Raw genomic sequence first — 24,672 nt, forward strand, 5'->3', positions numbered from 1 at the left:
ACATTCTTATATGTAACGAGAGCACCCTGTGGTGCTGCATTGCACTAGTCATGTAATTATTACATGAATCCCTTATTCTACTCTCATATTCTATGAATAAATGGTGTTTCCCTCAAAATCTCCTTCAAAGGGTCAGTCATTTCCATTATACTAACTAGGAGAGAAAACTGAAAACACAGGCTTGGAACTGAACTCAGGTGAAACTCTGTGGCTTTCTCTGGCCCTTGCTCTCTGGGTCTAAACTTGGAGGAACTGAGTTTTCTAGTTGCATTAGTCTTATAAACTTGGATATCAAATTTTACTCTGTATATTGTCTTTTGTCACCCCCCCCCCACTTTTTTTTAAAGTTGTTTAAGCCATCTGGTCTTGTCTCAACTATATCTCAGGGAAGGGTCACTTCCACCCAAAGTGAGCACAGTAGCAGTGGTACCATTGAAAGAACCCTTAGAGCTTAAAAACTGTGTTTAGCAATGAAAGTCTTTTATTCCCAACACAATGTTAATGGATAAACCAAATATATAAAATCTAATGGAGAAGTTGCTCTGGTGAAAAGAGTGGGATGGAAGCGTCAGGGCTCTTATTGAGGCTCTGGCCTTCCTTGCTCCCTATATATAATCCCTGATTTTAAAGAACCTGAGAGCTTCCATCAATCTTTGGACAAGAATACAGGCTAGTAGTTTAGCAACTATGCTTTATATTGAAATTATTCACATTTTAAAAATAGGACAAACACATAAACATTTAAAAAATTAATACCAAGCTAATGTAAATTATGTTGGTAAGACAGAAATAAAAATATTAACCCCTGAGTAATCACATATAACATTATTCTAGAAAGGAAGTTCCTGATTTTACTGTTTTGACCAATTAACATATGAAATCATATCTAAAAAAATTTTTTTAAACTTACTTGGTTAAAATCCTTTTGTCTCAAGTATGTAACTGCTTTATTTATTTCCAGATCATTTGCTAGCTCTACATATTGAGAAGCTTTCACAACTTCAACACACCTATAACGTAAAGAACAAAAAAGGTTACTTTATTTTGTTTTAGTATACTTATGTTGTTGCTGGTTTTCTCAAATAGTGACTTTTCAAAGATTTTTTAAAAGTGCTCCCACTACTATGTACCACTATGTCAGTTTGTTGTACTGTGATGGCTTCTGAGTTGCTATGATGCTGGAAGCTATGCCACCAGTATTTCAAATACTAGCAGGTCATCTAAGGTGGATAGGTTTCAGCCAAGTTTCCAGACTAAGACAGGCTAGGAAGAAAGGACTGGCAATCCACTTCTAAAAATTACCCAATGAAATCCCTACAGATCACATAGGATAACTGTCCAATATAGTGCTGGAAGATGAGTCCTGTAGGTTGGAAGACATTCAAAACACACACTGGTTTCAAAAATGGACTTAAGCATACCAACGATCATAAAGATGGCAGAGAGCTGGGCAACATTTCATTCTGTTGTACTTGGGGTTGCCATGAGTCAGAGCCAACTCAACAGCAACTAATAACAACTGCTATGTAAGGTTAATAGTTGATTTTTTCCAGTAAAGGCACTGATTTACTAAATTCTCCAGTTCTAAATTAATTCCATTATCTAATTTTCCATTAGCCTATTGTCACTTGTAATTATTTACGGTATTAAAAAAAAATTGAATTGATATTTACAGTCTCATTTGTTAACTATTTCTAAAACAATTTCAACATGTGACATTAATTCCCTATTTTTCTTTTTCTCTTAAATAACATGAGGGTGAGAAAAATTCTACAGAACTTGAAATATTTAATTTTTTATGTCCAAGCTTGACCAGACTGTTGTAGATCTGTTCCCCAAAGCACACAGAACATTTATTGTTTACCACATATTAAAAAAAAAAAAACTAGCTCTGCGCTAATTCCTTTATAAGCATTATCACATTTAATCCTAGCAACAACCCTGAAATATAGGTGCTGTCTCTATTTTACAGACAGAAAAACAGAAGATCTGAGATCAGACAAGTAAAATATTTTCAACTATGAACGTGAACCCAGTTCCAGTTGATACCAAAACCCACTGCTCCAAATTGAGGTCTTAAAATCAACTAAACGGGTCATGACCTTCATTTAAAAAAACAGAATAGAAAAAATATCTGAGGGCATTGTACATAATAACCAAAACCAAGAAATCTGTTGCCAATCGAGTTGATTCTGACTCATAGCGACCCTATAGGACAGAATAGAACTGCCCCACAGGGTTTCTAAAGAGCATCTGGTGGATTTGAACTGCTGACCTTTTGATTAGCAGCCAAGCTCTTAGCCACATAATAAGGGCAAGGATTATTTCATGAATTTTGTTTCAGTAAACAATGTAAAGGATATGTCTTACTGAGGATCTGGGTAAAAAATGTTTCTAAGCCATTGAAAAAATTTAAAGCAGATGATCCCTTTCTTCAAGTAAAATCTTTTTTGAAAACCCACTGTATGAAAGAGACAAAAGTAGAGCTACTCTGCTTGAAGTAGAGATGGAAGACTGGAAGCCCTGTCTACCCTGTATCCCTGCAAATAACTGTGCCCCTCACCCCACCTCAGAAAATTATCCTGGAGATGCCACTAATGAAACAAATGAAATTTCTAGGGCCTAAGAAATAATTGGAAAACAACTGATTCATTAGTTCATTCAGTGAATATTAGTTGAATACCTACTATACGTCAGGCATCATGTTTGGTTTTGGGGCTACAAGGATGATTAAGACGCTGTTATGGGGGAAGTAGATAAACGAACTAACTAAGTTTTGTGTAAGAACTATTATAAAGGAATATCAGAGTACAGGGGTGTGCCAGACTGGGGCAGGTATATCGCAGGGAAGGTATCACAGAGATATCTGAGCTCAGTTTGAATCACGGATTTATTTGACAAAAAGGGGGAAGAAGTGTATTTCAGAAAGAAGGAATAACATGACCAAAAGACACAGAATGCCAAGAAAGCAGACAATATTTAAGAAACTGATTCATCCACCATGACTGTGGCCAAGGATGCTTAGAAAGAAGTGGAAACACATAAGGTTTGAGAAGTTGGCAGAAGCCAGATCACAATGAGCCAAGCTAGGGAATGATGAACCATACCCTCAAAATCACAAGGAATCACTAAAGGATTTTAAGCATGTGAGTGATGGTTAGTTCAAATTGTGTATTTGAGAGAGAACAGGCAGGAGACAGAAAGATAAGATAGAAGGCTAGTGTACTAATCCTGTTGAAAAATGATGAAAGTTTCAACAGAGTAAACAGAAATAAACAGGAGGGGATGAATTTGAGAGATATTAAGGAGTCATGAAGTTGTGAGATTTAGTTGCTGATCAGATGTAAGAAGTGAGATAGAGGATACAGAGAAGTCTAAAATGATTATATGAATTTTGACATTAGGTAACTGATGAATTGCTGGTACCACTCACCTCAAATTGAAAATAAAGGATGCAACAAATGTTTGGGTTTAGGAAGAAGATATACTTAGGATTGGACATGCTGAATTTGAGGTATTTAAAGAACTTGAAGTACATACGTCCAACTGGCAGTTAGATATATAGGTCTAGAATATAAGAATTATAAGATAAAAAGCCATGGGTGTAGACAAAGTCATCTAGGGAAAGTATACAGAGCAAGAAGAGAAGTCTGACAGAGTCAAGAGGAAAAATGGCTTCTAAGGGGTTAGCAGTAGAAGAGTAGCTGGTGAAGTTTGTAGGCTGACAAGAAACTGCCAGAGAGGCAGAACAGCCAGAAGAGGACGGTGTCATGGAAAGACAAGACGGGTGCTTAAATAAGAAAAGAATGGTCAACAATCGACTGCCTCAAAGGCAAATGAATTATGCTCTCCTCCCTGCCTTTCTCAACTTAGGCTCTGAGAGAGAATTAAGCTCTACAAAAAACTGTCTTGAGTCACTATTTTCTCAGTTTTTCCGAAGATGGCTGGTACTGTACTAGATGTTCAGAATGCCTTAGGGCATTAGGGCTTTACTCTCTTTGAGAAACTATTTTAATTCTACTGGAATTCAGATTTCTGGGCCCATGGAGTGGGGTGACCCATCCAGGCTATTTGCTCTTATGTGTCCTTTTGAACCTTGAGCCTTTAAGGACCTGGCTTTCCTGGGTTCATCTTCAAGTCAAACAACAGCCTAATAACTTAGCAGAGACTGTTTTGCCTTAGGCATTGGGCTCTTCTGGAGAATTACAATGACCTTCAGGACACCACCCAACTCGGACCCCGACTATATAATACGCTTTCACCATCCCTTCTTTGGAGTGCCTTCCTGATACCACTGGACTGATGCTTCCTGATTCAAATTATATCTACTCATAATATACATATTAGGTTACACTAATTTTTGGTGTTTCTCTGCATATTTAGGTTTTTGATATCTTCAAGAACCTGTTCAGAAGGGCTGCCAACTTCTGGAGCTTTATGAACACTCCTCCCTCCCTCTCTCTTTTTTTATCCTTGCTAATGCTTTAGGTCTCTGCCCAAATATCAATCTAGGAAGCCTTCCAAGATACCATGCCACCAATTTACACTAGGTATTCCTACTATGCAATTCCTACTATGCAATTCCATAGCATCCTAATAATCATAATGTGTTATTTTAGTGTAACAGAGCATTTATAATGTTTTGTTGCCTGCTTAGCTCAACCACAGACTTCTTGAAGGCAGATACTCCTTTGTCTTGAATCAACACTGGCCTACAAGACACAATAAATATTTGCTTTGTTCTGGTTTTTGGATTTCCAAGCATTAAAGTCATAAACCATAAAGAAGGGAGGTGGGGCCAAGATGGTGGAGCAGTCAGATGCTTCCAGTGATCCCTCTTACAACAAAGATCGGAAAAAACAAGTGAAGCGATTACATATATGACAAGTTAGGAGCCCTGGCCACCAAAGGCAAAGTTAGGAAACCAGGCTGAGCGGCAGGGGAAGGGAGAGACAGTTCAGAAGCGGCAAGGAGTTGCTGGATCTGACTCGGTGGGAACTGGAGTCCCTCAGGCACGATCCCCTGGGGTGACTGCGGTGAGGACGGCGGCGTTCAGGATGTGGTTTCCTCAGGGAGAGACAGTGAGGCACACAGTCTACTCAAGCCTCCGGAATCAGAGAACAGTGTTCTTGGCAAAATCTAAGTACTTGAGTCTATTTTATTACACTCCCAGCCCCCAAGCTGGCTGCAGTGGTGATTGATTTCCCTGGGCCTGAGATAGGCACTGCTGCACACCCTGAACCATTCCCATTCTCCTGGCGTTGGAGAAGGACTAAATTAACAACTGGGAGAAAAGACAATCTGCTGGCTCCCCTAAGCTAGGAACTCAGGGCAGAAGACAGGAGTCCAGGCACAAATGGTCCACGGACTTTGAATGTCTTTCACTCCTGCAAGGACCTGTGTGGGCGCATTTCAGGAGATTAGACTGTTGTTGGCAGACTGCAATGGTATATGTGCCTGAGATCTGACTTTAACTATTTCAGGCATGTTTTTGATGTTTGACACCACTCTGTCTATTAAACAGGGTAAAAAAAAATTTTTTTTTTCACCTACCCATATCAGGGGCCTGAGGACTGGTGGCTCCACCCACATTACCTAGCCAGCCACGACAGGGGTCCAAAGATAAGTGGTGGCTCCTAGCCCTTACAGCCAAAAGCATTGGGTGCCCATGGTCCAGCTGCATAACCCAACCACCTGTGCGCTATAGGGAACAGGGACGTGCTTTCCTCAGACACTCAGGGGACGGCTGTCAGCTCCCTGCATTGCTCAGAGTGTGATCTCCTGCTGCAACCAGATACCTGTACCTACACCAATCACTCCTGCTCCTCTAAGACTGTAGGACAGAGCCTGAACCATGAACACTTGGTGACCGACTACCTAGACACCTGAGCTGAATCTGGTAACAACTCTAGCCATCTGCTGACAGGACGTTAGAGCTTCAAAGGCACAAATAATCAAGCTAACTCTCTCAAGTAGCCTATCTGGGCATATCAAAACAATAAAGAAGCAGCCAGGATACAGTAAACAAACAAATTAATACAATAACTTATAGGTGGCTTGGAGACAAAAGTCAGCATCAAATCACATAACGAAGCAGGCCAGGATCACTTCAACAAGTTCTCAAAACAAAGAATCTAGGCCTCTTCCAGGCGATGAGGTATTCCTGGAATTACCAGAGGCAGAATACAAAAGATTAATTTACAGAACTCATCAAGAGATCAGGAAGGAGATCAGGCAAAATGCAGAAAAAGCCAAGGAACACACAGATAAAGCAGTGGAGGAAATTAAGAAGGTTATTCGAAAGCATAGTGAAAAATTTAATAGGCTGCAAGAATCCACAGAGAGACAGCAATCAGAAATTCAGAAGACTAACAATAAAATTTCAGAATCAGACAACTCAATAGGAAGCCAAATGAGCAGAATTGAGGAAATGGAAGTCAGAATTAGTGAGACTGAAGATAAAACACTTGGCACCAATATATTGGAAGAAAAATCAGATAAAATAATTAAAAAAAAAAAAGGGAAGGAACACTAAGAATCATGTGGGACTCTATAAAGAGAAATAACCTATGAGTGACTGGAGTCCCAGAACAGGAAGGGAGAACAGAAAATACAGAGAGAATTGCTGAAGATTTGTTGGCAGAAAACTTCCCTTATATCATGAAAGATGAGAAGATATCTATCCAAGATGCTCATCGAACCCCACATAAGGTAGATCCCAAAAGAAGGTCACCAGGACATAATCAAAATTGCCAAAACCAAGATAAAGAGAGAATTTTTTTTTAATTAACTTTTATTAAGCTTCAAGTGAACATTTACAATTCCAATCAGTCTGTCACATGTAAGTTTACATACATCTTACTCCCTTCTCCCACTTGCTCTCCCCCTATTGAGTCAGCCCTTTCAATCTCTCGTTTCGTGCCAATTTTGCCATCTTCCCTCTCTCTTTATCTTCCCATGCCCCCTCCAGTCAAGAGTTGCCAACACACTCTCCAGTGTCCACCTGATTTAATTAGCTCACTCTTCATCAGCATCTCTCTCCCACCAGCTGACCAGTCCCTTTCATGTCTGATGAGTTGTCTTCGGGAATGGTTCCTGTCCTGTGCCAACAGAAGGTCTGGGGAGCATTGCCGCCGGGATTCCTCTAGTCGCAGTCAGACCATTAAGTCTGGTCTTTTGATGAGAATTTGGGGTCTGAATCCCACTGATCTCCTGCTCCCTCAGGAGTTCTCTGTTGTGCTCCCTGACAGGGCAGTCATCGATTGTGGCCGGGCACCAACTAGTTCTTCTGGTCTCAGGATGATGTAGGTCTCTGGTTCATGTGGCCCTTTCTGTCTCTTGGGTTCTTAGTTGTCATGTGACCTTGGTGTTCTTCATTTTCCTTTGCTCCAGGTGGGTTGAGACCAATTGATGCAACTTAGATGGCCGCTTGTTAGCATTTAAGACCCCAGACGCCACATTTCAAAGTGGGATGCAGAATGTTTTCATAATAGAATTATTTTGCCAATTGACTTAGAAGTCCCCTCAAACCATGTTCCCCAGACCCCAGCCCCTGCTCCGCTGACCTTTGAAGCATTCATTTATCCTGGAAACCTCTTTGCTTTTAGTCCAGTCCAATTGGGCTGACCTTCCTTGTATTGAGTGTTGTCTTTTCCTTCACCCAAAGCAGTTCTTACCTACTGATTAATCAATAAAAAACCCTCTCCCTCCCTCCCTCCCTTCCCCCTTCGTAACCACAAAAGTATGTGTTCTTCTCAGTTTTTTCTATTTCTCAAGATCTTATAATAGTGGTCTTATACAATATTTGTCCTTTTGCCTCTGACTCATTTCGCTCAGCATAATGCCTTCCAGATTCCTCCATGTTATGAAATGTTTCAGAGATTCGTCACTGTTCTTTATCGATGCGTAGTATTCCATTGTGTGAATATACCACAATTTATTTACCTATTCATCCGTTGACGGACACCTTTGTTGCTTCCAGCTTTTTGCTATTGTAAACAGAGCTGCAATAAACATGGGTGTGCATATATCTGTTTGTGTGAAGGCTCTTGTATCTAAAGAGAGAATTTTAAGAGCAGCTATGGATAAATGAAAAGTCACCTACAAAGGACAGTCAATAAGAATAAGCTCAGACTACTCAGCAGAAACCATGCAGGCAAAAAGGCAATGGGATGACATATATAAAGCCTTGAAGGAAAAAAACTGCCAGCCAAGAATCATATATCCACCAAAAGTGTCTCTCAAATATGAAGGCAAAATTAGGATATTTCCAGATAAACCACAAAGGAAAGACAGATTTCATTTCAGAAACTCCCACCAAAAGATAAAAAATACATAGTACTGTCTTGCTGTGATTTAAAGTATTTTCAAATTTAAAATGCCAGGCAAAAATAATGCAAAAGGTAAGAAGTAGGGGAAAATACAATTAAGGTGTTTTAATGTTCTAACATTATCAGGAATTGATAAAAGTAATAATTTATATTAGACTGTAAGAGGTCAAGGATGCATGTTGTAACCTAAAACATGACTACAAGCAAGCTAAAAATACATAATGAAGACGTTAAGTGAAGAAAATGTAATATTAGTGGAATGTTTTAAAATATTTAATTAAACAAACAAACAAAAAAGGCAAGAAAGGAGAATATCTCAGTTATCTAATTCTGCTATAACAGAAATACCACAAGTGGATGGCTTTAACAAACAGAAATTTATTCTCTCACAGTCTAGGGGGCTAGAAGTCCGTATGAAGGAAGCCACCTCCAGGGGAAGGCTCTCTCTCTCTGTTGGCTTTGGGGGAAGGTCATTGTCATCAATGTTCCCCTGATCTAGGAGCTTCTCAGTGCAGGAACCCTGGGTCCAAAGGACAGGCTCTGCTCCCGTCGCTGCTTTCTTGGTGGTATGAAGTCTCCCTAATCCCTGCTCGCTTCTCTCTTTTATATTTCAAAAAAGACTGACTTAAGACACAGCCTAATCTTGTAGACTGAGTTCTGCCTCATAAACATAACTGCCTCTAATCCTTCCTCATTAACATCACAGAGGTAAGGTTTATAACACAGGAAAATGACATCAGATGACAAAATGGTAGACAATCACACAATTGTGGGAACCATGGCCTAGCCAAGTTGACACACATTTTGGGGGGATACAATTCAATCCATGACAGAGAAAAAACATAACAGATGAGTCAAGTAGAAAAAACATTAAAATAATTGATATAAACTCAAATATTACAGTAATTACTTAAAATGTAAATGGATTAATTACTGATATATTTGAGTTTATATCAACTATTTTAATATTTTTCTACTTGACTCATAATTAAATAATCCCATTGAAAAATTGAGATTGTCAGAGTAAATAAAAAAATAAAACCCAGCTCTGTGTTGCTTACAAGAAACAGACCTTAAGTTAAGAATGGAAAAAAGCCAAAAGTAAGATGAAAAGAAACTGCTAACCGAAAGAATGCAGACAAAGCAAACTTCAACTCAAGAAACATTACTAGGGGGCGGAGCCAAGATGGCGGACTAGGCAGACGTTACCTCGGATCCCTCTTACAACAAAGACACGGAAAAACAAGTGAATCGATCACATACATAACAATCTACGAACCCTGAACAACAAACACGGATTTAGAGACGGAGAACGAACTAATACGGGGAAGCAGCGATAGTTTCCAGAGCCTGGAGCCAGCGTACCAGTCAGGTACGGCACAAGGACAGAGACCTGCTCCACCCCCCTGAACTAACCCTGGGAGGGGGACCAGCCGGTTCCACGGGCGGCGTGGGACGCAGCCGGTAGGAGAAGTCCCCGGGAGGCAGTGACTGATCTTGGAGCAGAAAGAGCAGCATCCGAGCCGGGGAACCGTCTCGCAGGGATTTGGACTGCTCGCAGGTACGCCATAAACACAGAGAGTTGCTCCACCCCCTGAACTAACCCCGGGAAGGGGACCAGCCGGGTCGCGCGGGCGGCGTGGGACGCAGCCGGTAGGAGAAGTCCCCGGGAGGCAGCGACGGGTATTGGAGTGGGGAGAACAGCGTTCCAGCCGGGACACTTGGTCGCGGCACAAGCACGGGGAGCTACTCCACCCATCTGAACTAACCCCGGGAGGGGGCCCACCTGGTTCACGGGGGCGGCACGGCCAAGCGGCTGGAGGGACGAGAAGTCCCCGGGAGGCAGCGACTGATTTTGGAGTTGAGAGTGCACCGTCCCAGTAGGGGAGCCTTGACGCTGGGCGTGTGGCTGGAAGCGGAGGATCTGACCGTGACTCCAGCGGGCCAGACCCCCTGGGGGCAATCTCCACACAGCCAGCACACATAGGCGACGCGCCCGCGGGAATCTCAGATATAACAGTCATTCCAAGCAAGACAAGCAACTCTGGCTATATTCTGAGGTGCTACTCTCCTATCTCTCTGTTCCCTCCCCCACCCTCCCTAGGCGGCTTCATTAACATCTGAATAGCCTGAGCCAGAGGGAGAACTCTGATAGGGATCTGATTGCAGTTTTTTTTTAGCGGATTTTCTGGAAAAACTAGTTTCCCAGTGATGGCTCGGAGACAACAATCCATATCAAACCACTTAAAGAAGCAGACCGTGACAGCTTCTCCAACCCCCCAAACAAAAGAATCAAAATCTTTCCCAAATGAAGATACAATTTTGGAATTATCAGATACAGAATATAAAAAACTAATTTACAGAATGCTTAATGATATCACAAATGAAATTAGGATATCTGCAGAAAAAGCCAAGGAACACACTGATAAAACTGTTGAAGAACTCAAAAAGATTATTCAAGAACATACTGGAAAAATCAATAAGTTGCAAGAATCCATAGAGAGACAACATGTAGAAATCCAAAAGATTAACAATAAAATAACAGAATTAGACAACACACTAGGAAGTCAGAGGAGCAGACTCGAGCAATTAGAATGCAGACTGGGACATCTGGAGGACCAGGGAATCAACACCAACATAGCTGAAAAAAAATCAGATAAAAGAATTAAAAAAAATGAAGAAACCCTAAGAATTATGTGGGACTCTATCAAGAAGGATAACCTGCGGGTGATTGGAGTCCCAGAACAGGGAGGGGGGACAGAAAACACAGAGAAAATAGTTGAAGAACTTCTGACAGAAAACTTCCCTGACATCATGAAAGACGAAAGGATATCTATCCAAGATGCTCATCGAACCCCATTTAAGATTGATCCAAAAAGAAAAACACCAAGACATATTATCATCAAACTCACCAAAACCAAAGATAAACAGAAAATTTTAAAAGCAGCCAGGGAGAAAAGAAAGGTTTCCTTCAAGGGAGAATCAATAAGAATATGTTCTGACTACTCAGCAGAAACCATGCAGGCAAGAAGGGAATGGGACGACATATACAGAACACTGAAGGAGAAAAACTGCCAACCAAGGATCATATATCCAGCAAAACTCTCTCTGAAATATGAAGGCGAAATTAAGATATTTACAGACAAACACAAGTTTAGAGAATTTGCAAAAACCAAACCAAAGCTACAAGAAATACTAAAGGATATTGTTTGGTCACAGAACCAATAATATCAGATATCAGCACAACACAAGGTCACAAAACAGAACGTCCTGATATCAACTCAAATAGGGAAATCACAAAAACAAACAAATTAAGATTAATTAAAAAAAAAAAATACACATAACAGGGAATTATGGAAGTCAATAGGTAAAAGATCACAATAATCAAAAAGAGGGACTAAATACAGGAGGCATAGAACTGCCATATGGAGAGTGATACAAGGCGATATAGAACAATACAAGTTAGGTTTTTACTTAGAAAAATAGGGGTATATAATGAGGTAACCACAAAAAGGCATAACAACTCTATAACTCAAGACAAAAACCAAGAAAAACGTAACGACTCAACTAACATAAAGTCAAACACTATGAAAATGAGGATCTCACAATTTACTAAGAAAAACGCCTCAGCACAAAAAAGTGTGTGGAAAAATGAAATTGTCAACAACACACATAAAAAGGCATCAAAATGACAGCACTAAAAACTTATTTATCTACAATTACCCTGAATGTAAATGCACTAAATGCACCAATAAAGAGACAGAGAGTCACAGACTGGATAAAGAAACACGATCCATCTATATGCTGCCTACAAGAGACACACCTTAGACTTAGAGACACAAACAAACTAAAACTCAAAGGATGGAAAAAAGTATATCAAGCAAACAATAAGCAAAAAAGAAGAGGAGTAGCAATATTAATTTCTGACAAAATAGACTTTAGACTTAAATCCACCACAAAGGATAAAGAAGGACACTACATAATGATAAAAGGGACAATTGATCAGGAAGACATAACCATATTAAATATTTACGCACCCAATGACAGGGCTGCAAGATACATAAATCAAATTTTAACAGAACTGAAAAGCGAGATAGATACCTCCACAATTATAGTAGGAGACTTCAACACACCACTTTCGGAGAAGGACAGGACATCCAGTAAGAAGCTAAACAGAGACACGGAAGATCTAATTACAACATTCAACCAACTTGACCTCATTGACTTATACAGAACTCTCCACCCAACTGCTGCAAAATATACTTTTTTTTCCAGCGCACATGGAACATTCTCTAGAATAGACCACATATTAGGTCATAAAACAAACCTTTGCAGAGTCCAAAACATCGAAATATTACAGAGCATCTTCTCAGACCACAAGGCAATAAAACTAGAGATCAATAACAGAAAAACGAGGGAAAAGAAATCAAATACTTGGAAAATGAACAATACCCTCCTGAAAAAAGACTGGGTTATAGAAGACATCAAGGAGGGAATAAGGAAATTCATAGAAAGCAACGAGAATGAAAATACTTCCTATCAAAACCTCTGGGACACAGCAAAAGCAGTGCTCAGAGGCCAATTTATATCAATAAATGCACACATACAAAAAGAAGAAAGAGCCAAAATCAGAGAACTGTCCCTACAACTTGAACAAATAGAAAGTGAGCAACAAAAGAATCCATCAGGCTCCAGAAGAAAACAAATAATAAAAATCAGAGCTGAACTAAATGAATTAGAGAACAGAAAAACAATCGAAAGAATTAACAAAGTCAAAAGCTGGTTCTTTGAAAAAATTAACAAAATTGATAAACCATTGGCTAGACTGACTAAAGAAATACAGGAAAGGAAACAAATAACCCGAATAAGAAATGAGAAGGACCACATCACAACAGAACCAAATGAAATTAAAAGAATCATTTCAGATTATTATGAAAAATTGTACTCTAACAAATTTGAAAACCTAGAAGAAATGGATGAATTCCTGGAAAAACACTACCTACCTAAACTAACACATTCAGAAGTAGAACAACTAAATAGACCCATAACAAAAAAAGAGATTGAAACGGTAATCAAAAAACTCCCAACAAAAAAAAGTCCTGGCCCGGACGGCTTCACTGCAGAGTTCTACCAAATTTTCAGAGAAGAGTTAACACCACTACTACTAAAGGTATTCCAAAGCATAGAAAATGACGGAATACTACCCAACTCATTCTATGAAGCCACCATCTCCCTGATACCAAAACCAGGTAAAGACATTACAAAAAAAGAAAATTATAGACCTATATCCCTCATGAACATTGATGCAAAAATCCTCAACAAAATTCTAGCCAATAGAATCCAACGACACATCAAAAAAATAATTCACCCTGATCAAGTGGGATTTATACCAGGTATGCAAGGCTGGTTTAATATCAGAAAAACCATTAATGTAATCCATCACATAAATAAAACAAAAGACAAAAACCACATGATCTTATCAATTGATGCAGAAAAGGCATTTGACAAAGTCCAACACCCATTCATGATAAAAACTCTTACCAAAATAGGAATTGAAGGAAAATTCCTCAACATAATAAAGGGCATCTATGCAAAGCCAACAGCCAATATCACTCTAAATGGAGAGAACCTGAAAGCATTTCCCTTGAGAACGGGAACCAGACAAGGATGCCCTTTATCACCACTCTTATTCAACATCGTGTTGGAAGTCTTAGCCAGGGCAATCAGGCTAGACAAAGAAATAAAAGGTATCCGGATTGGCAAGGAAGAAGTAAAGTTATCACTATTTGCAGATGACATGATTATATACACAGAAAACCCTAAGGAATCCTCCAGAAAAGTACTGAAACTAATAGAAGAGTTTGGCAGAGTCTCAGGGTATAAAATAAACATACAAAAATCACTTGGATTCCTCTACATCAACAAAAAGAACACCGAAGAGGAAATAACCAAATCAATACCATTCACAGTAGCCCCCAAGAAGATAAGATACTTAGGAATAAATCTTACCAAGGATGTAAAAGACCTATACAAAGAAAACTACAAAGCTCTACTACAAGAAATTAAAAAGGACATACTTAAGTGGAAAAACATACCTTGCTCATGGATAGGAAGACTTAACATAGTAAAAATGTCTATTCTACCAAAAGCCATCTATACATTTAACGCACTTCCGATCCAAATTCCAATGTCATATTTTAAGGGGATAGAGAAACAAATCACCAATTTCATATGGAAGGGAAAGAAGCCCCGGATAAGCAAAGCACTACTGAAAAAGAAGAAGAAAGTGGGAGGCCTCACCTTACCTGACTTCAGAACCTATTATACAGCCACAGTAGTCAAAACAGCCTGGTATTGGTACAACAACAGACACATAGACCAATGGAACAGAATTGAGAACCCAGACATAGATCCATCCACGTATGAGCAGCTGATATTTGACAAAGGACCAGTGTCAATTAACTGGGGAAAAGACAGCCTTTTTAACAAATGGTGCTGGCATAACTGGATATCCATTTGCGAAAAAATGAAACAGGACCCATACCTCACACCATGCACAAAAACTAACTCCAAGTGGATCAAAGACCTAAACATAAAGACTAAAACGATAAAGATCATGGAAGAAAAAATTGGGACAACCCTAGGAGCCCTAATACAAGGTATAAACAGAATACAAAACATTACCAAAAATGATGAAGAGAAACCCGATAACTGGGAGCTCCTAAAAATCAAACACCTATGCTCATCTAAAGACTTCACCAAAAGAGTAAAAAGACCACCTACAGATTGGGAAAGAATTTTCAGCTATGACATCTCCGACCAGCGCCTGATCTCTAAAATCTACATGATTCTGTCAAAACTCAACCACAAAAAGACAAACAACCCAATCAAGAAGTGGGCAAAGGATATGAACACACATTTCTCTAAAGAAGATATTCAGGCAGCCAACAGATACATGAGAAAATGCTCTCGATCATTAGCCATTAGAGAAATGCAAATTAAAACTACGATGAGATTCCATCTCACACCAGCAAGGCTGGCATTAATCCAAAAAACACAAAATAATAAATGTTGGAGAGGCTGCGGAGAGATTGGAACTCTCATACACTGCTGGTGGGAATGTAAAATGGTACAACCACTTTGGAAATCTATCTGGCGTTATCTTAAACAGTTAGAAATAGAACTACCATACAACCCAGAAATCCCACTCCTAGGAATATACCCTAGAGATACAAGAGCCTTCATACAAACAGATACATGCACACCCATGTTTATTGCAGCTCTGTTTACAATAGCAAAAAGTTGGAAGCAACCAAGGTGTCCATCAACGGATGAATGGTTAAATAAATTGTGGTATATTCACACAATGGAATACTACGCATCGATAAAGAACAGTGACGAATCTCTGAAACATTTCATAACATGGAGGAACCTGGAAGGCATTATGCTGAGCGAAATTAGTCAGAGGCAAAAGGACAAATATTGTATAAGACCACTATTATAAGATCTTGAGAAACAGTAAACCTGAGAAGAACACATACTTTTGTGGTTACGAGGGGGGGAGGGAGGGAGGGTGGGAGAGGGTTTTTTTATTGATTAATCAGTAGATAAGAACTGCTTTAGGTGAAGGGAAAGACAACACTCAATACATGGAAGGTCAGCTCAATTGGACTGGACCAAAAGCAAAGAAGTTTCCGGGATAAAATGAATGCTTCAAAGGTCAGCGGAGCAAGCGCGGGGGTCTGGGGAGCATGGTTTGCGGGGACTTCTAAGTCAATTGGCAAAATAATTCTATTATGAAATCATTCTGCATCCCACTTTGAAATGTGGCGTCTGGGGTCTTAAATGCTAACAAGCAGCCATCTAAGATGCAGCAATTGGTCTCAACCCACCTGGAGCAAAGAAAAATGAAGAACACCAAGCCCACATGACAACTAAGAGCCCAAGAGACAGAAAGGGCCGCATGAACCAGAGACCTACATCATCCTGAGACCAGAAGAACTAGTTGGTGCCCGGCCACAATTGATGACTGCCCTGACAGGGAGCTCAGCAGAGGACCCCTGAGGGAGCAGGAGATCAGTGGGATGCAGACCCCAAATTCTCATAAGAAGACCAAACTTAATGGTCTGACTGAGACTGGAGGAATCCCGGCGGCCATGCTCCCCAGACCTTCAGTTGACACAGGACAGGAACCATCCCCGAAGACAACTCATCAGAAATGAAAGGGACTGGTCAGCGGGTGGGAGAGAGATGCTGATGAAGAGTGAGCTAATTATATCAGGTGGACACTTGAGATTGTGTTGGCAACTCTTGTCTGGAGGGGGGATGGGAGGATAGAGAGAGAGGGAAGCCGGCAAAATTGTCAAGAAAGGAGAGACTGAAAGGGCTGACTCAAGACGGGGAGAGTAAGTGGGAGTAGGGAGTGAGATGTATGTAAACTTATATGTGACAGACTGATTGGATTTGTAAACGTTCACTTGAAGCTTAATAAAAGTTATTATAAAAAAAAAAGAAAAAAAAAAAAGAAACATTACTAGAGGTAGTGAAAGACATTTCTTAGCAATAAATGGCTTAATCCAACAGTGCTATATCCCAATTATAAATCCCAATAACATAGCTTCAAAATATATAAATAAAAATTAATAACTTCTAAAAGAAGAACTGTGTAAATCTACAACCACAGTGAAAAGAACTTTAATATACCTCTCTCAATAAATGAAAGACTAGGCAAACAAAAATAAGGATAAGAAGATTTGAACAAAACAATAAGAAACTTCATCTGGCATATTTAGGACATTGCTCCCAACAATGACAGCATACATGTTCTTTTCAAATATATGTGGATTATGTGCCAAACCTCCACATATTTCAAGGGATTGAAATTACTCAATGTATGTTGTCTCAAACACGGAAATGAAATTAAACAAAAATCAAATTAAAAAAACACAAATACATCATTTCCAACTTCTTGTAGTATACTTTTGAATAATCCATGGTTCAAAGGAGAAATCAAAATAAAATATTTAAAACTGATAATGGCATGGCATACCAAAACTTATATGAAGCAGTTAAAGGAGTGCTTGTAAGTAAATATATAGCCCTAAATGTATATTTTAGAAAAGAAGGTAGAAAATCAATAAGCTAAGCTTTCATCTCAAGATGCTAGAAAAATAACAAGCCAAATCCAAGTATATGCAGAAGAAAGATATAAATGAAATAGGAAACAGGCACACAATAGAGAAAATCAAAAAAGTCAAAAGACTTGAAAGAATTAATCACAATGAAACTCCTAACAAGACTGACAGGAAAAGGAAAAAGAAACGACCAGTATCAAGAATGAAAAAGAAGACACTACTTCAGATCCAACACACACTAAAACAATAATGAGAAGGTACTGTTTACCATTTTAATGCCAATAAACTCAACTATTTAGTTGAAATGGACAAGTTCCTTGAAAACACACACCTTACTCAAAAGTGACTCAAATAGAATAAAAATCTAAATAGTCTTATATTAAAGAAACAGAGTTTGTTTATTAAAAACCTCCTCACAAAGAAAGCTTCAAGACCAGGTAGGTGGCTTTACTAGTGAATTCTTCCAACTGTTTAACAGAAAAATGGCATCAGTCTTATATAAACTCTTCCAGAAAATTAAACAAAAAGGGAACACATGAGAACTTGTTTTATGAAGCCAGCATAACCTTGTTAATAAAACCAAAGATATTATTTTTAAAATTACAATTACAAAATGTTACAAAAATTCCTCATTAACACAGATGAAAAAATCCTAAGCTAAACATTAGGAAATCAAATTCAGTGACATTAAAAAAATCCTTTGATGAGGATTGGGAAGAAATAAAACCATCACTATTTGCAGATGGCATTTATGTTATGCATGCATTCCAAAGGAAACCCTGGTGGTGTAGTGATTAAGTGCTATGGCTGCTAACCAAAAGGCTGGCAGTTCGAATCCACGAGGCACTCCTTGGAAACTCTATGGGGCAGTTCTACTCTGTCCTATGAGGTCACTATGAGTCGGAATCGACTTGATGGCAACGGGGTTAGGTATTCTAAAAGAATCTAAAGTATTTGAATTAATTAATAGGTAAATTTAGGTAAGGTCTCTGGATAAAAGATCAGATATAAAAATTAATTGTTGTATACATAAAAATGGTTAAAATGGCAAATGGTTTCTTAAATGTATTTCACCACAATAAAAAGTTTAAAAAAAAAAAAAACTATTTATAAACCGGCAAAAAACAGAAAGTGAAAATTTAAAACTATACCATTTATGATACTATCAAAAACATAAAATACTTAGGAATAAATGTAACAAAAGATGTGCAGACCTTTAGACTGAAAATTATAAAAATTATTGAAAGAAATAAAACCTAAATAAATGGAAAAATATATCATATTCATGGATTGGAAGACACAACATTGTAAAAATGTCAATTCTCCACACAGATCTACAGATTTCAGTGAAATCCCAATTAAAATCCATCCCATCAGGTCTTTTTTGATTCTAAAATTTATATAATAATGTCAAGGACTTGGAATACTGAAGGCAATCCTGATGAACAAAGCCAGACTATAGTAAAATCTACTATTTTGTGCATTAATGTGGAATCCAGGTAAGAGGGGGAGAAGGAGGAGGAGGGGGAGGTTTAAGATCATGGAGGCTGCTGGCAGTTCTTATTACCTGGGTTGGGCAGGGAAGCTGGGCCAGGCCTGCGGTGTTGAGCATGAGGCTGGCAGACAGTGCACAGGGCAGGGAAGGCTGGGTCACATGGAAGTAGCAGGAGCTGGGGCAGCAGGAGTTGGGTGGTGGACTTGGAAGTCTCTTCCAAAGAGGCCTCTCTGCCACCTCTGCAGTCTCAGCCAGGCCCAGGTGTCTGAACCTCACCTGCCCACAGGCCTGGGAGCTGCCTGTTGCTGAGGCCATCTCCAGGATTGGTGGAGTGGGTAGGTGGAAAGGCAAGGTGTGCCAGGTGATCCTGCTGCTTCAGAGGTGGTAGGCAACCCCCAACCAACACCACTACCACTACCAACTCCCATGGGCTCCGCAGTGGTCAGGAAGGGGCCTTGCCATGCCATGCACATCCCAAGTTGCACAGGGGGTACCGGATGGGCAATGAGTGACAAAGGGGACACTGGTGTCAAAGACAGAGGGGCTTGACTCTCACATAACACCAATTTTCACATAATGACCTGGTCTTTGGAACCTAACCATGTCCCTAAGTAAGGAGTGGGTGTATCCATATGGCCAATAAACATAAGAAATTTCATTAGCCATCACTGAAATGCAAATTAAAATCACAAAGGTTAAAATGAAAATAAAGTACAAAATACAAAATTTGTTTATAAGCCACCAGAATTTTCATACACTGCTGGTTGGGGTGGAAATGAGTCAAGCAATTTGGAAAACTGTTCGGCAGTACCTACTAAAGCTGAACATATACATACCCTAGTATCAGGCAATTCTACTTATAGGTATAGGTCCAAGTGAAATGCACACATCATGAGCCCAGAGACATGTACAATAATATTTATAATAGCTTCAAACTGGGAACCAAAACGTCCACTAATTATATAATAGATAACTAAGTTGGAGTATATTAATATCATGAAATACTACATAGCGATGAAAATGAACAAACCACAGCTACATACAATGACATGGATGACACTCATAAACATTATGTTGAAATGGGTTTTTTATGGATACACAAAAGAATATGTACAAAGCAATTCCATCTATATAATGTTTAAAAAAACTGGCCAAACTAAATTATACTGTTTAGGGACGCATGCTCAGGTGGTATGATGGTTAAGATTGTGTGTTAACTTGGCTGGGCCATGATTCTCAGTGTTTTGGCAGTCGTATAATGTGATCGCTTCCATGCTGAGATTTGATATGTGATCACTCCAATGATGGGATCTGCTGTGAGTAGCCAATCAGTTGAAAGGGAGTTTCCTTGGGTGTATGGCCTGCATCGAATATAAGTGGAAATTCTGGCAAGACGGGCTTTTTGTTCACGCTGGATCCTGCAACTGGCTCCTGTTTGACCTCTGCTTTTTGGGACTTGAGCTAGCAGCTTACCTGCCATCTCGTCATCTTGGAATTCATCGATCTGTGCAGCCTGTGAGCTAGAGCCCTGCTCTCTGACCTGCTGGTCTTGGATGTGACAGTCCCTGTGGCTTCGTGAATCAAGAGAAGCCTCTATCCTAACCCGTGGACTTGGCATATTCCAGAGTCTACAGCCACAGGAACTATTTCCTTGGTTTTGCTTCTCTAGAGAACCCAATCTAAGACAAGTGGTTAAACTAGGATTATGAGCAAGAAAGTGATTACCATATAGGCTGGGATAGTGGTCACCTTTCAGAGTGGGCGGAGGCAGCAATAGGGATGGGCATGGTAGAGCTTCCAAGTGATAACAATGTTCTATTTTTTCAGGCTATGCAGTGGTTACCCGGATGTTTGCTTTGTGATAAATCACTGAGGTATACATTACTGTTTTGTACATTTTTTGTATGTGCTTTGTATCTCACAATAAAAAAGATTTAAAAACAATTTGGTTCATTTATAAACCAGTTAACAGAAATACAGTGAGAAATTTAGAATAATTTATAGTAAAAATCCTAAATAACTCCAGGACTGACTTTTTCCTTCTGTTTTCAATAAACAATCACATTATAGTATATGAGTTTCCAAACTTGGCTGCATATTAGAACCACCAAGAACACACTGGTAACGAAAGCACACAAAGCAAAAGACAAAATAAATAAATGGGACCTCATAAAAAATTTAAAACTTTTGCTCATCAAAACTTTACCAAAAAAGTGAAAAGACAAGCTAATGACTGGGAGAATATCTTCAGAAAGTATGTATCTGCCAAGAATCCAATAACCAAAGTATAAATAAGACTTTGACAACTTATCAACAAAAAAACAAATAACCCAGTCATAATATAGGCAAAGGACTTGAATAGACATTTCACCAAGAGGACATTCAAATGGCCACTAAACACATGACAAGGTGCTCAGCATCATTAACCATCAGAAAGATGCAAATCAAAGCCACAATTAGAGACCCATACCTCACTCCATGCACAAAAACAAGCTCGAAATGGATAAAAGACCTAAATATAAAATCTAAAATAATAAAGATCATGGAAGAAAAAAATAGGGACAACGTCAGGAGCCCTAATACATGGCATAAACAACATACAAAACATTACTAACAATGCAGAAAAAATAACTAGATAACTGGGAGCTCCTAAAAATCAAACACCTACGCTTTTCTTTGGAAATTGATTTGGTGCTTCTTTAAAAAGCTAGAAATAGAACTACCACGTGATCCAGCAATCCCACTCCTTGGAATATATCCTAGAGAAATAAGAGCCTTTACACGAACAGATATATGCACACCCATGTTCACTACAGCACTGTTTACAATAGCAAAAAGATGGAAGCAACCAAGGTGCCCATCAATGGATGAATGGATAAATAAATTACGGTATATTCACACAATGGAATACTACGCATCGATAAAGAACAGGGAGGAATCTGTGAAACGTTTCATTACAGGGCGGAATCTGGAAGGCATTATGCTGAGTGAAATTAGTCAGCTGCAAAAGGACAAATACTGTATAAGACCACTATTATAAGAACTCAAGAAAGAGTTTAAACAGAGAAGAAAATATCCTTTGATGGTTACGAGAGGGGGGAGGGAGGGAGGGTGGGAGAGGGGTATTCACTAACTAGATAGTAGATAAGAACTACTTTAGGTCATGGGAAAGAAAACACACAATACAGGGGAGGTCAGCACAACTGGACTAAACCAAAAGCAATGAAGTTTCCTGAATGAACTGAATTTTTTGAAGGCCAGTGTAGCAGGGGCGGGGGGTTGGTGACCATGGTTTTAGGGGACATCTAAGTCAGTTGGCATAATAAAATCTACTGAGAAAACATTCTGCATCCCATCTTGGAGAGAGGCATCTGGGGTCTTAAATGCTAGCAAGTGGCCATCTAAGATGCATCAATTGGTCTCAACCCACCTGGAGCAAAGGAGAATGAAGAACACCAAGGACGAAAGGTAATTACAAGCCCAAGAGACAGTAGGGGCCACATAAACCAGAGACTACATCAGCCTGAGACCAGAAGAGCCAGATGGTGCCCAGCTACAACTGATGACTGCCCTGACAGGGACCACAACAGAGAACCCCTGAGGGAGCAGGAGAGCAGTGGGATGCAGACCCCACATTCTCATAAAAATATCACACTTAATGGCCTGAGAGTAGGAGAACTCTGGTTGTCAAGGCCCCCAGGCCTTCTGTTGGCCCAGGACAGGAACCATTCCCAAAGCCAACTCTTCAGACAGGGATTGGACTGGACAATGGGTTGGGGAGGGATGCTGTTGAGGAGTAAGCTTCTTGATCAGGTAGACACTTGAGAGTATGTTGGCATCCCCTCCCTGGAGGCGAGATGAGACGGTAGAGGGGGTTAGAAGCTGGCAAAATGGACACAAAGAGAGAGAGTGGAGGGAGGGAGCGTGCTGTCTCATTAGGGGGAGAGCAATTAGGAATATGTAGCAAGGTGTATTCAAGTTTTTGTGTGAGAGACTGACCTGATTTCTAAACTTTCACTTAAAGCACAATAAAAATTAAAAAACAAAAAAACCACAATTAGATACCTTTTCACTCCCACTGGAAGGCTAGGATATGGTAGGGATATGACTGCTGATGTCAGATGGATCCTGGCTGAAAGCAGAGAATACCGGAAAGATGTTTACCTGTGTTTTACTGACTATGCAAATTATGGATAACACTGGAAAGAATGGCAATTCTAGAATATTTAATTGTGCTCATGAGGAATCTGTACGTGGATTAAGTGGCTATTATTCAGACAGAACAATGGGATACTGTGTGGTTTCAAGTCAGGAAAGGTGTGCATCAGGTTGTATCCTTCTACCAAACTGTATGGTGAGCAACTAATCCAAGAAGCTGGACTATACGGAGAAGAATGCGGCATCAGGATTGGAGGAAGACTCATTAACAACCTTCATTATGCAGGCGACACCTTGCCTGCTGAAAGTGAAGAGGATTTGAAGCACTCACTGATGAAGATCAAAGGCCACAAAATTGATGCTGTCAAGGATTTCGTTTTACTTGGATCTACAATCAACACTCATGGCAGGAGCAGTCAAGAAATCAAAAATGCACTGCATTGGCCAAATATCCTACAAAAGACCTCTTTAAAGTGTTAAAAAGCAAAGATGTCACCTTGAAGACTAAGGTGTGCCTGCCCCAAGCCCTGGTGTTTTCAGTCACCTCATATGCATGTGAAAGCTGGATGATCAATAAGGAAGACTGAGGAATTGATGTCTTTAAATTGTGCTGCTGGTGAAAATATTGAATACACCATGGACTGCCAGAAGAATGAACAAATCTATCTTGGAAGAAGTATACCCAGAATGCTCCTTGGAAGCAAGGATGGTGAGATTACAACTCACACACTTTGGACATGTTATCAGGAGGGATCAATCCCTGGAAAAGGATATCATGCTTGGTAAAGCAGATGGTCAGCAAAAAAGCGGAAGACCCTCAATGAGGTGGACTGATACAGAGGCTGCAACAATGGGCTGAAGGATAACGATTGTGAGGATGGCACAGGACTTGGCAATGTTTTGTTCTGTTGTACATGGGGTTGCTATGAGTCAGAACTGACTCAATGGCACCTAACAATAACAGAATGGCTAAGATCAAAACAAAAACAAAAAAAACAAGGTAACAAATGTTGGTGAGGGTATGGGGAAATTAGAACTTTTATCCAATCCTGGTGGGACTGCAAAATGGTACAGTCATTGTAGAAAACAGTGTGGTGTTCCCTCAAAAGACTAAAAATAGAAACTACCATATGACTCAGAAATTCCACTCCCAGGTATATACCCAAAACACTTCAAAGCACAGACTCAAAAAGAGACTTGTATACCAGCGTTCATTGCAGCACTATTCACAAAGCAAAAAGGTGGAAAGAACGTAAATGCCTCCAACAGATAAATGGATAAACAAAATGTGGTACATACAATGGAATACTACTCAATCAGTAGGAAAAATGAAGTCTTGATACATGTTATAGTATGAATGGAGCTTGAAAATATTATGCTGAGCAAGATAAGCCAGTCACAAAAGGACAAATGTTGTATGACCTCACTTACATACAAAGACAAGATAATGCAAATGTATAGCAACAAAAGTTTATTAATGGTTACCAGGGGCAGGAGGGAAGAGGAAAGGAGGGGCTAAAGGGGATGGAAAAATTGTACTGATTAAGGGTAAGGT

General features: G+C 39.6%; 1 protein-coding gene across 13 annotated transcripts in view; it reads right to left on the bottom strand.

Annotated features, from left to right (window-relative positions):
• The window catches only part of IFT88 (intraflagellar transport 88), a 253,201-nt gene that overhangs the window by 109,719 nt on the left and 118,810 nt on the right, over positions 1-24,672 (bottom strand). For all 13 annotated transcript variants that reach the window (XR_010319117.1, XM_064275365.1, XM_064275374.1 and 10 more), the window contains one exon: positions 911-1,010. Coding sequence is in view for 12 of the 13 variants with exons in the window: in XM_064275365.1 (XP_064131435.1) it covers positions 911-1,010 (100 nt within the window). In the remaining variant the exon portion in view is untranslated. The remainder of the gene's footprint in view (positions 1-910; positions 1,011-24,672) is intronic.

The sequence above is a fragment of the Loxodonta africana genome, chromosome 23 (assembly GCF_030014295.1).
Source record: "Loxodonta africana isolate mLoxAfr1 chromosome 23, mLoxAfr1.hap2, whole genome shotgun sequence".
Taxonomy (NCBI): Eukaryota; Metazoa; Chordata; class Mammalia; order Proboscidea; family Elephantidae; genus Loxodonta; species Loxodonta africana.